Source organism: Emys orbicularis, chromosome 14 (assembly GCF_028017835.1).
Source record: "Emys orbicularis isolate rEmyOrb1 chromosome 14, rEmyOrb1.hap1, whole genome shotgun sequence".
Lineage (NCBI taxonomy): Eukaryota > Metazoa > Chordata > Testudines > Emydidae > Emys > Emys orbicularis.
In genome coordinates this window covers 41,600,166-41,617,510 of record NC_088696.1, presented here as the reverse complement: position 1 = coordinate 41,617,510, position 17,345 = coordinate 41,600,166, and the positions used below count along the sequence as shown (strand labels likewise).

General features: G+C 56.5%; 1 protein-coding gene and 1 non-coding gene across 2 annotated transcripts; both read left to right on the top strand.

Moving 5' to 3' along the window:
* Positions 1–5,502: 5,502 nt before the first annotated feature.
* Positions 5,503–15,777, top strand: IL34 (interleukin 34). The gene is made up of 5 exons (XM_065416321.1): positions 5,503–5,530; positions 6,136–6,239; positions 7,083–7,160; positions 7,996–8,169; positions 15,631–15,777. The coding sequence occupies exons 1-5, from the start codon at positions 5,503–5,505 to the stop codon at positions 15,775–15,777; spliced, it is 531 nt and encodes a 176-aa protein (XP_065272393.1).
* Positions 9,695–9,765, top strand: TRNAG-GCC (transfer RNA glycine (anticodon GCC)). The gene has a single exon. It is a non-coding gene; the product is annotated as a tRNA-Gly (tRNA).
* Positions 15,778–17,345: the final 1,568 nt, after the last annotated feature.

Here is a 17,345-nt window from a genome sequence, read left to right as displayed (position 1 = left end):
CTAGACATGGAGCCATTGATCACTACCCGTTGAGCCCGACGATCTAGCCAGCTTTCTATCCACCTTACAGTCCATTCATCCAGCCCATATTTCTTTAACTTGGCGGCAAGAATACTGTGGGAGACTGTATCAAAAGCTTTGCTAAAGTCAAGGAATAACACATCCACTGCTTTCCCCTCATCCACAGAGCCAGTTATCTCATCATAGAAGGCAATTAGGTTAGTCAGGCACGACTTCCCTTTGGTGAATCCATGCTGACTGTTCCTGATCACTTTCCTCTCCTCTAAGTGTTTCATAATTGATTCCTTGAGGACCTGTTCCATGATTTTTCCAGGGACTGAGGTGAGGCTGACTGGCCTGTAGTTCCCCGGATCCTCCTTCTTCCCTTTTTTAAAGATGGGCACTACATTAGCCTTTTTCCAGTCATCCGGGACCTCCCCCGATCGCCATGAGTTTTCAAAAATAATGGCTAATGGCTCTGCAATCTCATCCGCCAACTCCTTTAGCACCCTCGGATGCAGCGCATCCGGCCCCATGGACTTGTGCACATCCAGTTTTTCTAAATAGTCCCGAACCACTTCTTTCTCCACATAGGGCTGGTCACCTTCTCCCCATATTGTGCTGCCCAGTGCAGCAGTCTGGGAGCTGACCTTGTTTGTGAAGACAGAGGCAAAAAAATCATTGAGTACATTAGCTTTTTCCACATCCTCGGTCACTAGGTTGCCTCCCACATTCAGTAAGGGGCCCACACTTTCCTTGACTTTCTTCTTGTTGCTAACATACCTGAAGAAACCTTTCTTGTTACTCTTAACATCTCTTGCTAGCTGCAACTCCAAGTGTGATTTGGCCTTCCTGATTTCATTCCTGCATGCCTGAGCAATAGTTTTATACTCCTCCCTGGTCATTTGTCCAATCTTCCACTTCTTGTAAGCTTCTTTTTTGCGTTTAAGTTCAGCAAGGATTTCACTGTTTAGCCAAGCTGGTCGCCTGCCATATTTACTATTCTTTCTACACATCGGGATGTTTTTTTCCTGCAACCGCAATAAGGATTCTTTAAAATACAGCCAGCTCTCCTGGACCCCTTTGCCCTTCATGTTATTCTCCCAGGGGATCCTGCCCATCTGTTCCCTGAGGGAGTCAAAGTCTGCTTTTCTGAAGTCCAGGGTCCGTATTCTGCTGCTCTCCTTTCTTCCTTGTGTCAGGATCCTGAACTCGACCATCTCATGGTCACTGCCTCCCAGGTTCCCATCCACTTTTGCTTCCCCTACTAATTCTTCCCTGTTTGTGAGCAGCAGGTCAAGAAAAGCTCTGCCCCTAGTTGGTTCCTCCAGCACTTGCACCAGGAAATTGTCCCCTACACTTTCCAAAAACTTCCTGGATTGTCTGTGCACCGCTGTATTGCTCTCCCAGCAGATATCAGGGTGATTAAAGTCTCCCATGAGAACCAGGGCCTGCGATCTAGCAACTTCTGCTAGTTGCCAGAAGAAAGCCTCATCCACCTCATCCCCCTGGTCTGGTGGTCTATAGCAGACTCCAACCACGACATCACCCTTGTTGCTCACACTTCTCAACTTTATCCAGAGACTCTCAGGTTTTTCTGCAGTTTCATATCGGAGCTCTGAGCAGTCATACTCCTCTCTTACATACAACGCAACTCCCCCACCTTTTCTGCCCTGCCTGTCCTTCCTGAACAGTTTATATCCATCCATGACAGTACTCCAGTCATGTGAGTTATCCCACCAAGTCTCTGTTATTCCAATCGCATCATAGTTCCCTGATTGTGCCAGGACTTCCAGTTCTCCCTGCTTGTTTCCCAGGCTTCTTGCATTTGTGTATAGGCACTTAAGATAACTCATCGATCGTCCCTCTTTCTCAGCATGAGACAGGAGTCCTCCCCTCTTGCGCTCTCCTGCTTCTGCTTCCTCCCAGGATCCCATTTCCCCACTTACCTCAGGGCTTTGGTCTCCTTCCCCCGGTGAACCTAGTTTAAAGCCCTCCTCACTAGGTTAGCCAGCCTGCTGGCGAAGATGCTCTTCCCTCTCTTCGTTAGGTGGAGCCCGTCTCTGCCCAGCACTCCTCCTTCTTGGAACACCATCCCATGGTCGAAGAATCCAAAGCCTTCTCTCCGACACCACCTGCGTAGCCATTCATTGACTTCCACGATTCGACGGTCTCTACCCAGGCCTTTTCCTTGCACAGGGAGGATGGACGAGAACACCACTTGCGCCTCAAACTCCTTTATCCTTCTTCCCAGAGCCACGTAGTCTGCAGTGATCCGCTCAAGGTCATTCTTGGCAGTATCATTGGTGCCCACATGGAGAAGCAGGAAGGGGTAGCGATCCGAGGGCTTGATGAGTCTCGGCAGTCTCTCTGTCACATCGTGTATCCTAGCTCCTGGCAAGCAGCAGACCTCTCGGTTTTCCCGGTCGGGGCGGCAGATAGATGACTCAGTCCCCCTGAGGAGGGAGTCCCCGACCACCACCACCCTCCTCCTCCTCTTGGGAGTGGTGGTCGTGGAACCCCCATCCCTAGGACAGTGCATCTTTTGCCTTCCAATCGGTGGAGTCTCCTTCTGCTCCCTTCCCTCAGATGGGTCATCTAGTCCACTCTCCGCATTAGTACCTGTGGAGAGAACATGGATTTTATAGTACTGTACACAGGAGAGCTGTTACCCTTCCCTTTTATGACAGGTTCTAAAAAAGAAGGCTTTTAATTAAAGAAAAAGGTCAACATCATCTCTGTAAAATCAAGATGGAAAATAACTTTACAGGGTAATCAAACTTAAAGAGCCCAGAGGACCCCCCTCTAGCCTTAGGTTCAAAGTTACAGCAAACAGAGGTAAACACTCTAGCAAAAAGTACATTTACAAGTTGAGAAACAAAGATAAACTAACACGCCTTGCCTGGCTGTTTACTTACAAGTTTGAAATATGAGAGACTTGTTCAGAAAGATTTGGAGAGCCTGGATTGATGTCTGGTCCCTCTTAGTCCCAAGAGCGAACCCTCCCCCAAAACAAAAAGCACAAACAAAAGCCTTCCCCCCACCAAGATTTGAAAGTATCTTGTCCCCTTATTGTTCCTTTGGGTCAGGTGTCAGCCAGGTTACCTGAGCTTCTTAACCCTTTACAGGTAAAAGGATTTTGGAGTCTCTGGCCAGGAGGGATTTTATAGTAGTATTGTACACAGGAGGGCTGTTGCCCTTCCCTTTATAGTTATGACAGGTGGTCTATAGCAGATTCTCACCACGACATCACCCTTGTTGCTCACACTTCTAAACTTAATCCAGAGACTCTCAGGTTTTTCTGCAGTTTTATACTGGAGCTCTGATCCGTCCTGAAGGGCACAGACTCCTCTATGCCCAGGACTGAGCCACCTAATAACTAACTACTATCTCAGCTTTCACATTACATGGAACAAGTTTGAAGATCTCAGCTCAGGGACTCCGATCAGTCACTTGGGATCAATCCTTGCTGCTGTTGGGCTGGATGTGAAACTTGTTGTTTGCCCACAAGAAAATGCCCCGTTACGTGGTTGAAGCCATTGAGCCCGGCGCACGTTTCTGTAGCCCAGGGGCCCTGTCTGAGTAGCTTAAATTGACCAAGTCATTCCAGTGACAATCCAGACACGTGCAGGGTGGTGCTGGATGTGACTTTGCCAGCTCTCAGTCCAACAGGCTGTGAGAACTTGGTGTCATGACTGCAGCCTTTTCTAGTAACCAATGGACTGAAGTAGCAAGGCCGTTAAAGAACGTGGCCGTGTTCAAACGGGTTGTTACTAGTAGGAGGGCTTCCCCGGTGGCCAATCAGGCTCCTGAGCTATCTGTCTGTCCAGATGTTCTGTGGCTTAGGGGAAGGAAGCAAGTCACAGTGTATCCGGTGTTGAGGGGTGTATCCTGCTTGTTCTACCTCCTCCCAGACAAGGTCCTTGGAGCAGTAGCATAGATTCCACCTAGCATATTGCCTGTTTCTGGGATTTCCTTTCTGGACACACTCACCAGTCAAAAGGCCCCATCCCTGGAACTCACTCCAGTAGTTCTGGCTCAGGGCCAGACCACACAGCATTAGCTAATCTAGGTCATCTGAATCAGTTGTATATTTGTACATTTTTGCTCTTACCCTGCCCTTCTGCTGCCTAGAAGAGATGCCCAGCTGCACATGGCCACATAGTGCATTAAAACAAGGCTTGTGTCTGGACCCACCGAGGGCAGGGTTCTCCTGGCTCTAATCAGCCGCACAGATCTCTGCTGTATGATTGGGGTGCAAATGGCGCCAGTGCAGATGTTGCACTGGAAATCCTTGGGGCGGAGGTCCCCAAACTGTGGGGCATGGTCCCCTAGAGGGGCACTGAGCAATATCTTTGGGGGCACAGCGGGGCCTGGGCCAGCCCCCACGGGGGTGGGGAGGGAGCGCCACCGAGCCCCTCCCTGCCCCCAGCTCTGCTCCTGTCCTTCCCCAAGCCATGTCCCTGACCCCCAACCCCGCACCTGGCCCTATCCCCGGCCTCGGCACAGCTACGCTCCTGGCCCGACCTCCGCCCCCAGCCTTGGCTGCTGGCTGCAGCTCCATTCCCGGCCTCAGACCCACCCCACCTGCAGCCCCAGCCTTGGCCCCTTTACCCCCCCCGCCCCGAGCCGCGGCCTGGCTCTGGTGGGGCACGGACAGGGATAAGGAGGAGCACGACCCTCAAACGTTTGGGGATCTCTGCTGTGGGGCGTCAGGGGGGTATTTCGCCCTTGGCACAGACATTAGGGGATCTGGTAAAGCACCAGGTACAAGTTCCGGGGTGATGAGGCACGTGCGGAGCATCACAGCGGGAGCTGGCGTCCAGCCGTCAAAGACAGCGTTTGTCGTTTGTGCGCTTCTCCTTGGTCTTAGCGTGCTGAGACTTGTCTAAGCCACCACCTGAGGGACCGGCAAAAATGGTTTGATCGGTAGAAGTAGGTCAAACAAATTGGTCCCGTCGATGTACAGTGCCCCGGAAATGCAGCCAGCTGTGGGTGGAGGTGAGCACCGGGGGCAGCTGGCCCACAGCAGAGCTCTCTGGGGCTCTGTTTATTAGCGAACGGCCGAGTTCAGAGCTCCGAGGCGCTCTACCCCCGCTCAGTGCGCCGGCCTCTCATTGGTTCCATGTGGTTTATCACCCGTCTCCCGTTACAGAGCCCGGCTTCAGGGGCAGACGGAGGAGAACACTAGCACTGCCCACCCCCACCAGCCTCGGGGAGCCGCCGCCTCCAGCCATTCACCCGGGTCTGGGTTGTTCCTTCCTCCTGGCACCTTGCGATGGGAGCAGGTTGGCAGCAGCTTTTCGCCCAATTGCAGCGAACGCGCACGGCACCCTAGAGAGCAGGGGCTGCAGGGAGCCTGCAGGGCCTTCCTCGGCAGCAGCGTCCCGGGGCATCCACTGGAATCTCTCCCGGCACGTGGGAGGCCGTTCCCGCTGACGCAGCCATTGTCATGTAGGCCGGATTGTCCGTCTGCTCGCTGCCCGGACACACGCCGTCAGCATGCAGCGGGGCTACGCGCCCTTCCTCTGTGAGTACGATGGGGCGCTCGCTCCCCCGTCACATCCAGGGCGGGGGGAGGGACGCGCCTGTGGCCCTGTTCTGGTTCGGAGAGCGCCAGGAACAATACCCTCCCAATCCCAACAGCACCAGGACAAGCCCCTTTCCCCAGGCAGCCCATGGCTGTGCCAGCCCATGGCTGTGCCTCCCACTGGCTGGCGCGCTCGGACCTGCTGTGGGCCCCGCGGGGGCTGCCCCAGAGAGGCCGGGATGGCCAGAGGGCCCACGCAGGGATGCAAGGGAGGATCTGGATAACAGCCGCCCAGGGCCGAAGTCCCAGCGCTGGTCCATGCGCTCAGTGGGTGGGACCCAACGCGCTGTTCAGGGACGCAGCCGGGCGGGGGAATGTTCTCCACTCTCCCCTTCGTTCAAATGACCCTGAGCTGTGGGGCCAGTTGTCTCGCCCTCCCCTCCCCAGGCTGCTGCTTCGAAACCCTGACCGATTTCCCTCCTCTCCCGAGCCCTGCTCTGCAGCCTAAACCTGTTCCTCCTGGCCCCCAGCGTGTGATGGGAGCCAGCTGGTGCATGGCCTTACACCTCTTGTTCGCCCTCGGGTGTGGGGGCGGTGATTTGCAGATTTCGTGGTTGTCCTGGGGCTGGAGGCTGCAATGCAGAAGGAATGCAGGATTATTGAGGCTCTCCAGAACAAGCTGACGTATCAGCAACGGCTCCAGTACATGGTAATTCTTCCCCCCTAGGCTCAGGCTACGTTACTGGTTGATTTGTGACTCCCTTTCCAAAGGCCCAGACATGTGTCTCTGGCAGTAGTGCGGCCTCTGCCTTTCTGCCCATAGCGCGTTGAATGCTTGGTGGGGGCCATGGAATCGGAACCGTCTCCTGTTTCATCCCCCTTCGGCTTCTCCGGGGCCAAGATTTTCCAAACGAGCAGCCCGACGCCAACCTGCTAACTGCCCATCTTGGACGCCAACTCGAAGCCCTGGTTTTCTAAAGTGCTGAGCCCCCAGCAGTTCCTGCTGACGTTTGCCCTGCCTAGCAGGGTCCCTCCTGGGGCTGCTGGTGGGTTAATTTCCAAGCCCTGATTTAGGTGCATGACCAGGTACCCAATTGCAAACTATTTGGCGCTCATTTTCAAACATCCAAGAAGGTGCTCTAGGCCCCGAAGAGGGCAAACTGGTGCTGAGTTGACTTGTGCAATGCTGCCTTGAGTCAGAACTGCCCAGCTGTGTGTCACAGGCCCTAGACTGCAGGCAGCTCCTGACGATTCTCCTTTAGCTCAAGTGGTTGGGACTTTTGGAGCAGGAAGGTCCCCGTGGCGTATAGTGACAGTGTCACGGCATTAGGTGGCTGCACCCCTGTTCCAGGCGTTACAGCCCAAATTAGTTTTCAGTATTTGTTTACTCACAAGGAAACGTGCCCCAGGTGCCTAGCAGGGCACGCGCTTCCCCGTCAAGGCAGGGGGAGGGGACAGGAGCAGTTGCTGATGGGGGCACAGCCCAGGAGGATCTGGGGAAGAGAGAAGCTTTTAGTTCGCTGCTAGGATTTTATTTTTCTTGCCTTTGCAGAAACACTATTTCCCCATCAACTACACCGTGAATGTCCAGTTCGAAGAGGTTCTCAGGGTGGCCAACATTACCAGGCTGGTAAGGTGTCCGGTGCTCACTGTCCATCCTCAGGCTGTTTATCATCCCGGTGTCCCAGCTCACCTGGGAACAGCTCTGCTGTCAGCTCCGTGGTCTTTCTACGGGCGCTCTGAATAACTGCTCCCTTAGCTCAGCTGGCCGAGACCCCGGTTCTCAGCCTCAAGGCCCATGCGTTCTAGAAATCCCTCACTGCCTCTGGGCTGGCGGAGGTACCGCAAGGGTCAGGAAAATCTGTGCCAGGCTTGGATGGCATCTGACACCTGGCCGGGGCATTGGGGCTTTTCATCCAGGACACTTCGGCAATCAGCCGTGGCTATCCCTGGTTCTCACTGGGCCCCAAGCAGGAATCGAACAGTCCCATAGCAGCGTGAACTTCTAGGGTGATGCCATCTAGGGCTCAGTTCTCCCCAGTTTCCAGCTAGGGAGCAGCTGCGAAGGTTAAATGCTGGGTTGAGAGGGAGGGATGCTTTGAGGAGGAATCAAACTTCGCAGAGGCCAGGGGTGTTGGGTTCTGAATTTTGCTCACGCCCGGGGGGTCGGGATCTGGGGGCAGCTGCCAAGTCTGGGTCTGGCTTTCCCCAGGGCTTAGGGATGATCTGATCCCAGGAGCGAGCTGGCAAGCAGGGCCACTGAATCCGGATAGTGCAGAGAACAAGGCACATGCCAGCGCGGGGGCACTTGCTGAGCAGACGCGCTTGGAGGCTGCAGTAGGAAAAGGCAAAGCAGCCGGGGGCAGGGCTGGGTGTGGGCTCAGGTGCTCTCCAGGGCAGCAGTCCCTCAGGAGGCTCCCCCAGAGGGCGGCCGTGCGTGACCCTTGTCCCCTCGTGCTCCCCAGCGGGATCGGAACGTCGGCGAGCTGTCCCTGCGCTTCCTGTGGCTCAGTGTGAACTCCCAGGTGCTGCTGAAGATCCGGGCTGTGCTGCTGGAGAAGCACCCGGCCTGGGAGTACACCCGAGATCTCTGCCTCCTCTTTGATCAGCTGGTTGAGGAGTACGAGAACTGCAACCAGGTGGGGAACCTCCTGGGGCCCCAGGACCCCCCCCCTTTTGGGTTCGATTCCCGTGTCTCGTGCAGTGCTCAGCGAATACCCGCCCGGGGGCCAAACAGCAGGGTGGGGTGAAGTGGGGAGCCAGGGCAGACCCCGGGGCCAGCCCCAGGTGAGGAGCTGCCCTGGGGTGACTCTTGCTGTGACCGGGCAGCCTGGAAAGGGGCAGGCCTGCCCCAGCCTGCCTGTGGCTGTGTCCTCCTGGGGTGGCTGGCCCCCGGTGAGGTTATTCGTTGGGGCTCCTGGCCCCTCAGTCCCTCCTCACCCCATTCCCTTGGCTCCCGTCAGAGGGGGGCCGGGCTTCCCAACACCCCAGATAGCAGATCCCACGTTACCCCTCCCTCCCCCACTGGGCTGCAGGCGGGTTTTGATCACTACACTGGGCTCCAGACACAGAGCAGCCCCCGGCAAAGGGAGCTCAACCCCTCTCGCCCTTCCCCCCCCGGGGCCCCAGCACCAGGGCTGTGCCCGGGGAGCTGAGATGCTGTTTATGGGCCAGACACACCCTGCGCACTTGGCACCCGCATGGGCTGCATGCACACGCTGTGCTGTGGATATGGCAGCTGGCCCACATGAGCACCCCCCCCCCCTCCACCTCCGCCACACACACACACACACACACACTCAGTGTGTCTGGCTGCTCTTCAGGGCAGGGGTTTTCTATTGCTCTGTTTGTACAGCGCCTAGCACGACAGGGCCCCGATCTCAGCCCGGTCTCCAGGTACTACCGCAGCCAACACCATTAATGACACACCCACGGCAGGAACATCTCGGGGGGCTGGTGGTCTCCCCAGCTAATGGGTGCTGGGCGGCTGGTGGGGAGGGGGCAGCGCTGCTGGAGTCAGGCCCTGGGGCGGGGGCAGCCTTGCAATCCGTGAGAGCTGCATGGGAGAGAGCCAGGCCTGAGGAGGGAGCCTGCAGCCACACGCTGCTCACTGCTGGGCTTTACCCTTCCCTGCGGCCCTAACCCCGGCAGCAGCTTTAGGGCCCAGCCTGCTCCCTTCTGGCGTGCAGCTTGGGGGGGTGCAGTGAACTGGAGCGCCCTCTAGTGTCTGTACGGAGCCTGACCCTGGCCCTGGGCTGCAGGGCACATGCTGGGCGGGGCCAGCGCCCTCCAAAGGGGCCTGGCCTGATAGTGGGCTTGCTGCCTGGGGGGGCTGATTCCCCCCCCCCCCGAGTTCTCTGCCAGTGAGAGGAGCTCAGGGGAGCTGGTTCCCGTTACAGCCCGGTGGATTCCCCTCGGCTCCTTGTGGGGCGGCTCAGGGTGGAGCCAGCAGCCAGCCCGAGGGGCAGATTGCAGCCTCTGCAGTGCTGTCCTGGGCCGTGAGCTGCTGGGGCCCTGAGGGCGGCTCACTGCGGTCTCGTGGCACAGCCGGCCCCTTGTTGCCAGTGCGGCAATGCACTAGCTGTACGGGGAGATGCGGGCGGGGTTTCCAGCACCACTTTCGGGAGGGTTCAGTCAGCTGTGAGGAGGCCATGGGCAGGCTGAGCATTGGTGGTTCAGTGGTAGAATTCTCGCCTGCCACGCGGGAGGCCCGGGTTCGATTCCCGGCCAATGCAGCTGCGTCTTTTTCTTTTTGCCTTCTCTTTTGCAGCCCCGTTGAACTGCAGTCGGGAAGGGAACTGCAATCTTTTAAAATAAAGGTCCCTCTTCAGGGATATTTCTCACCCCCTGTTATTCCCCTGTAGAAATCTTACAGGAGTTTTAAGGGCTGTTGACATCACATGCTGTTATCCTGTAACTTGGCTCTGTTCCATCACGGGCTGTGAGCCTAGGCTTGCCCAGAGCTTTGGGCTATTTTAGCCCCTAAGGAAACGCAGGTTCTGTGCTCACGGGCATGGCTGATTGAGTAGGTTCCCCATCCTATTCACATGGCAGCGTGCTGCTCTGCTCTGTGGCCTTCAGCTAAATGAAAACCCTGAGCATTTGTCATTAAAAATCCCAGGGACTTTCCCAGGCAATTATTCCTGGCCAAATCCCCTCGCAAACATTCCCCACCGTTGCTGTCCCTGGTCTAGATCCAATCGTGGAGCTGTTGCTATGGTTTATAGGAGAAGAGTGGCCAGACCAGGACTGGGGCCAGTGTGGGTGAGTGCCTCCGGCAGCCTAGGAATTTCCTCCTGCACATTCAGTGGGTTGAGGTCCTGTTTTCCTCGTGGCATTGCTGCTGCTGTTGTTAGCTAGCAGCTGCATTCCACTCCAGAAGTGGCTGCGTATTAGTGCTGGGTAAAGTGGTTTGTAATTTTGAGATCCTCCTGCGAGACAGTTAAGCAGTTGGGGACATCAGCCATGGCATAGTGACAGGCCCTCTAACACTTCTCAGCGATGTGTGAACTGTGCCTAGTCATCACAATGCATTGTTAACGCTGAAGCCTAATGATGACAATCAGGAGTCAGTGCTAATCTCACTGCCGATCATTTTAGTAGAAATCCTCAGCTTTTTTGAGCTGAGCACCCTGGTTTAGACAAATCTGTTATTGTCCTTAACGCCTTTGGGTGTGTAGGATGCCTCTCTAATCAGGATATCATCATTCAGGAATGCTGTACCCAATTCACTTCTATTGTGGTAGAAAAATTCTCTCCTAGTACCTAAGCTAAGCTGTGAAGTTTGAGTCTGTTTTGGTTTGTTTTTTAATGGCTTTTATTGGAGATGTTGAGGTTTAATAGCCATTCCCATCTCGCAGGGCTCTGTTTTGCATTGTTCAGGAACAGGGCCAGCCTTAGGGAAAATGGCACCCTGGGAGAACTTGCATTTTGGTGTCCTGGCCCCTGTGAGCGTGGCACCCTCCATTGCCCCTGGCCCCCGTGGGCTCCCCAGGCTCCCCACCCTCCCTTCCCCCCAACCCCTGCACTGTGCCCCTGTGCCCCTAACCCCTGCACTCCTCCTGCACCCCAACCTCTGCCCCCTCCTGCACCCCAACCTCTGCCCCCTCCTGCGCCCCTAACCCCTGCATTGTGCCCCTTCACCCCAGCCCCTGCCTCCTGTGCCCCTAACCCCTGCATCCCCCTCCTGCACCCGCGTGGGGAACCTGACCTGGATGCACAAAGCAGCTGGCACTGCTGCTCGCTCCCCCACTGCACTACTGCGCCTCCACCCCGCGCAGCCCTGGGGGGCTGGGAGGGGGGAGCAAGGAGCTGTCAGGGCTCCCTGCATCCAGGGCACTTTCCCTGCCGGCTGCGTAAGGGGAGGGCAGGAGAGCAGCAGCTCCTGATGCCTCAGCACAGCCCAGGTGGGGAAAGGGACCTGGATGCAGGGAGCCCTGGTGTGTGTGTTGAGGGGAGTGTGTGACAATGAGGGCAGTATGTGACAGTGTGCGTTGTGCTGAGGGCAGTGTGTGTGTGCCTGAGTGAGTGACTGCGCTGTCTCTTTAAGAAATCACTCTGGGTCAGGAGCCTGAACTAGGCTCGTTCAGACACAAGCAGCCGCCCGAGGCAGCAGCACACAGAGATCTCCCCCCCCCCCCCCCGGCCCCCCAGCTTAGGGGAAATTGGGTACACGGGTGGGGGGAGGGGGTCACCCTGCCATCACCCCCCGCAGAGCAGACAGGCGGCGCTCTCAGTACGGAGTGGCCAGGGCGACTCCAGGGACGAACGGAGGGCAGGCGGGACAGGAATCAAACACGGGTCTTGGGTACTGGAGGTACAAATTTGGCCACTGAACCACCAATGCACCCTCTGAGTTGTGTCTGTTGACTTCCCTGCAACCACACCTGGCCTGGTTCTGTCACCCAGGGCTCCTCACCGAGATGGAAAAGGGGACCCGCAAACACTACAGCTAGCACCTGCTGCCAGTGCCACAGGCCTGGGCCATCCCCTAGAGGGGATCTGGAAGCAGGGCCGGCTCCAGGCACCAGCCGACCAAGCACGTGCTTGGGGCGGCACCTTAGAAGGGGCGGCCAACATTGGGGTGGCAGGGGGCGCTCGCGGTGTTTTTTTGGGTTTTTTGTTTGTTTTGGCCGGGCAGCGCGGGGGGTGTTTCGGTGGGGCGGCGCGGCGCTCGGGGGGGGTTTGGCCGGCCCGGCCCGACGCTCGGGGGTTTCGGCAGCCCGGCACTGGGGGAGGGAGGTTCGGCAGCACAGCACAGCACTCGGTGGGGCGGGGGTTTGAGCGGCCCGGCGCTCCAGGGGTTTGGCCGCCCCGGCCCAGCGCTCGGGGGGGGTGGGGGTTTGGCCGGCCCGGCGCTGGGGGGGGAGTTCGGTGGCCCGACCCGGCGCTCGGGGGGCGTTTGAGTGGTGCAGGACATATGCAGCCTCCAACAGGACATGTATTCACACTAATTAATGTCTCCTGTCTGGTGATTTACGCAGTCACAGAGGCTCACAATGCAGCTGCTCAGATATTACCTTATAATATGGGCTACAGATGTTATAAGGGAGATGAATGCAGACATCAATTCACAAGCATTCAATAAAATCTAAGCACTAAGCACATTTTTTATAACTCTTAACAATACTAACACGCAGGCGAGCCGGACGGATCCCAGCTAGGTATCTGTCAGCATTCACGTGAGGTGTGGGGGCCTTGGCATGAGCCAGTACCTGGTTTGCAGTGTCACACACAGCTGGTCAAAACCATTTAAAATACGCAATTTCAGTGACATTTTTCATCAACGTTTCAAACGTTGTCACAAAAGGGTGACCTTCCTGATGGAAGTTATAGTGAATATTTTGCCCCATTGTTTGATCAGCTCAAGAGATGATAAAATTCTGACTCACGTGTTCATTGAAATTTTGACCCAATTAAAAAACAAACAAAAACTCATGTAATTGTCATGAAAATTTCTGCCCAAATTGTGCTCTGGTTTTTAGTGAGCGCCACTGAATTTTTAATGTAAAGATGAAGGGAAAAGGAAAATGTTCATTGCCAGCCCTCCTTTATCCATCAGCCAGAAGCAAAGAAGGGCAGAAAGCCCGTCTTGTTTGGAGTCTTTGACATTCTAGATGATGGTGACTCATGTGAGTGAAACATCAAATCACAAGTGAAAGAAACTTCCCAGCTGCAGCATTGGTTCTTCTGTGGCAATACTGTCCCCTGCTACATAGGAGGCCTCAGTTTGATTCTCAGCTGATGCAGATGACTTTGTTTAGTGTCCTTTCTCTCGACAATCCCGCTGCAGGACCAGGGCGGACCGGACTGGCGAAGATGCAAGCATTGTCTTTGCATTCGGGAACTGCCTGTTGTTCAGGGACCTGCCTTTGCTGTCACTGACCCTCCAGCAGAACTGACTTTCAAAGAGAAACGGTGCTTCACCTACAAGTCCTACTAGCACCAGAATGGGGGCCACCGCCAATGTAGCCCCTTGAGCTGTCATCCTGTCAGATCCCCCTTCGGGTGGGCTGGGACCAGCCAGGGCGGGGCAGGATCAGCTGGCAGCCTCCCCTTTGAGTCCGCCCTGAGCCCGTGCCACAGCCTAGAGCTCAGGGGCCAGGTTCTGGCCCCTGGGAGAGGGGAAATGGGGGTGCTGATTAAAGATCCCACAGCCCATTTCACAAGCGTGGAACCTCGGTGTCCTGGCTGCATTACAGTGTGGGTGAGCGCCTCCTGCTGCATTTCCTGTGTGGCAGGGGAGAATTCTCCCACACACCCTCCTGCTGGGCACCCTTAAGCTGCTCTTTTCCTGCTACACATACCTGGTCTGTTTCGGACTCTACCAGTCAGTGGTGGATTCAGGATTCCCTCTCTTCAGGATTGTCTAGGTTAGGAACAGAGACCGAGGTTAGGCCAGGGTAAACTAGAACAGGAGCTCACCCAAATGCCTAAACTAGAAAACTCCAACGGGCCTGGGGGCTTCACAGTCACTGAGGTTAGCGTCACTTTCAAGATGACTTCTAAGGCGAGATCTATCAGCTGACATGTTCCCTTCATTGTGTGTCTATAGAGAAAGACCAAGAGGGGACTTGTGTTCCTTAGAGGGTTTTCGTGTCTTAGTATCGTGAATCTCCTATCGGGTGTCTCCTGGTTCTGTAGGAGGCCTTGGATGAGAACTGACGTGGCAGCTATCTTTGCCCTAAACTGTAGGGGTATTATCTGTGTGTGGGAAGTGAGGGGACACTCAGAATTGTCATTCAGGAGCCATGTATCCAATCACTTCTAACGTGGTAGAAAAATGCCTGAGCAAAGCCAGCAAACACCTAGATGTGAACAAAAAGAAGCTGAAAACAAGGAGTTTGAAACAAGCCGATTAAGAAACACTTTCCCCTCCCTCCATCTTCAAATATGGTGGAAAAATTCGGTCAGCCTGACCTGAAGTCCTGCTGTTGTGGCCAGTCTGTCTGTGTGGGTGTTTGTTTTAGCAGCTGAGGATTGTGACGAAAGCTCCAGGCCTGTTGTTCGGGCGAGTTTCTCTGCCGATGTCTGAGCGTGAGGTGACTTTGGAATGACAAGGAGCCTGGGCGGAGAGTTGAAGCAATGCTGCTGGCTTGTGTGGCTAAGCCGCCAAAGTATGTCTGAAAGCGTCGGCTCACAGCTGGAGCGCTGGTGGTTCTCTGTTGCTCTTTCAGGCTGGGACTAGATTAGGGCTTGGTCTACACAGAGTTTGTCTTGGTATAACTGTGTCGGTGGTGGGCGGGGGGGGTGATGTATGACTGGTGTAGTTATATCAGTATAACCCATGGGGTAGGTGTCTTGTCCCAGTATGGCTCCCCTCTCCATACAGGAATAATCTACACACTGTAGACACCGGTGTACCTACAGCTGCAGCCACACTAGGGCTTGTACTGTGTTGCGTAGGCCAGTACAGGTAAAGTGGCACAACTTGTGTATAGACAGCTGCTAGGCTAGGATGGTCTCACCTTTTCAGTGACACGCATAGTTGGGCGACGCCTCCATAGGCAACATACAGAAACGAAATGGCGTCTCCCACGCAGTGTGACCTCGCTTGTACCATGCGTGTGAGGTCACACCGTGTGGAGGACGCCATTCGATAGAGCAGAATGGCATGGGGCCAGATGCCTTCATGGGGGAGGGGGTGGACGGATCGTCCCGAGGGTGGGATCTAGCCCCCCAGTGCTGTTCTCAGTTGGGTTAGCTCAGTCGAGCCAACCGAACGGCCTGCCCAGACATGAAGTCACTCCGCAGGAGCTCTCCCCCGCCTCATTCCGGAAAAGCTTTCACATGGAGCCGTGTCCCCACTTAGCACCAGCGCGACTTGGGTTAACACCGTACACTCCCTCCTAGGCTTCAGCTCCGTTTAGCATGTGCCAAAGTGCTATTGCCCGGCCTTGACTAGAGCTGGGGAAGGTGCTAACGAGATGGAGCTGGGTGACTCCATCCAACAGCCCACCTTTAAATCCCCTCGAGGTTTGGGAGCTGTGCAGTTCAGGCCCGTGAGGGAGGGGGGTGTGGAGAGCCAGGCAGCAGGGGAGGGGCGGAAGGTGTCCGGGAAGCAGGCCATTTACTGCCCCGCGTGTGTGGTGTTTCTGCAGGGGAACGTGGACACAAACGTTTGGGACGTGGTAGAGCAGGTTCTCAGCGGCGACGCAGGGAGCAGCCGGAAGGCCGTGCGCCCCAAAGCCCTGCTGGATAACTGCGCCAAGGTCCTGTGGATGCTGTACAGCGAATCGTGTGAGTAGAGATCCCTTCCAGGGCAGCCTGGAGGGAGGACTAAGCTTAGCCAGAGCGGAGACAGCTCCCAGCTCACGGGGGTGCTATCGGGGGGGGGGGGAGGAGTCCGCGCTCGGGAGGGGAAATCCCAGCCTGCAGATCGCTCTGGCGATGCTCCAAGGCCATGGGCGAGGGCAGTGGAAACGCCCTAAACGTGGGGGGCCACAGGTGCCTGAACTGTGGCCCCACCCCCAGTGCCATGCTGCCCCAAGGCACCACCCCTTCCCCTGGAGGCTCCGCCCCCCACTGCTCGCCCTTACGGCCGGTAAAAGTGGGAGGGCCCTGGCCCCCCTGTCCTGGCGCCCTGGCCATGGGCAGTGCAGTCAGCAGAGAGGCTGTGAACGCACCAGGAGAGCAGATCTGCAGGGTACCAAAGGCCCTTTGCATGCTGGGACAGCTGCCCACCCCTCATGTTCCCTGTCCCGTGAGCTGGGCACAGAGACGTGTGGAAAATGGGTCTAGCCCAGGCATTCTGAGTGGCTGCATGGGGGGCCGTGTTAGTGACGGACGCCTTGGCTCTCTCCTGCCTCAGGTAAATAGGATTCTGCCTATGATCAGGAAGGGAGCGTGGCCATTTCGTCCCTCTCTCCGTGCCCTCTGCGCTGCTTCGGCATGTGGTCTCTGTTGTCGTGCTGCCTGTCTGCTTGTGCTCCACAATCCCAGCTTCCGCGTTGCGTTGTGCCTGCCATCTCCCCAGGACCCAGAGGAAGCCAGCGCCCTACGAAGCATCTTCCAAGGTGCCCGGCAGCGGGAGCTTTGCCTTGCTCTCCCAGGGAAGAATGAGAGCAAAGGTGGAGGATGGAGAGCGCAGAGGAGTGGATTTTCTCTACCGGTGCCATAGGACAAGCTCAGGAAATCTTTCGGGCACGGGGAATCCAAGGAAGGTGGTGGCTCCTCCTGCCATGAACAGGCTGCATGTCTGTCGCTCTGGGTTGCTCCCCACCAGAGTAGATGCCCGAGGGCCCGCTCTGCGGCAGCAATGGAGACTTGCCTCACATTCGAGCCTGCCCCAGCGGGGGATTTTCTCACCAGGGTTGTCGGAGAGAGAGCACGATGTGACCTGGCCTGGGGTGTGTTGCCTGAGTCAGAAACGCCGCCCGCTGTCTCCCGCCCCAGGACGCCCAGCTGGTGCACGGCAGCCCCCCGCAGAGGAGAGCCGCTGGAGGGATTCTGGTGGATGGTCCCTGGACACTGCTGTGACTGGGCTGGCAGCTTCGCGGCAGGGACGTTCCAACCCCTGAACGTTTAACACAAAGCCGCTGTCACTGGAACATCCCCGCTCGGCCTGGCCTCACCTGGGGACCAAAGAGGAAAGGAGCATCAGGCCACGGAGCGAGTGGGACAAGGGGCTTTGGAGCCTCCTACAGCGACGCTGTCCATCCTGCCCCAGCGCTGGTGCATGTGAGAGCAGGGCCAGGCCTGCGGAGCCAGAGGCTCTCAGAGCGCCAACAGCAATCTGTCCTCGGACTCTTCCTAGAGCTTGTTGTATCGCGGGTCCCCTCCTGAGTGAGCTGACGGATGCTGGAACCGTGCACCT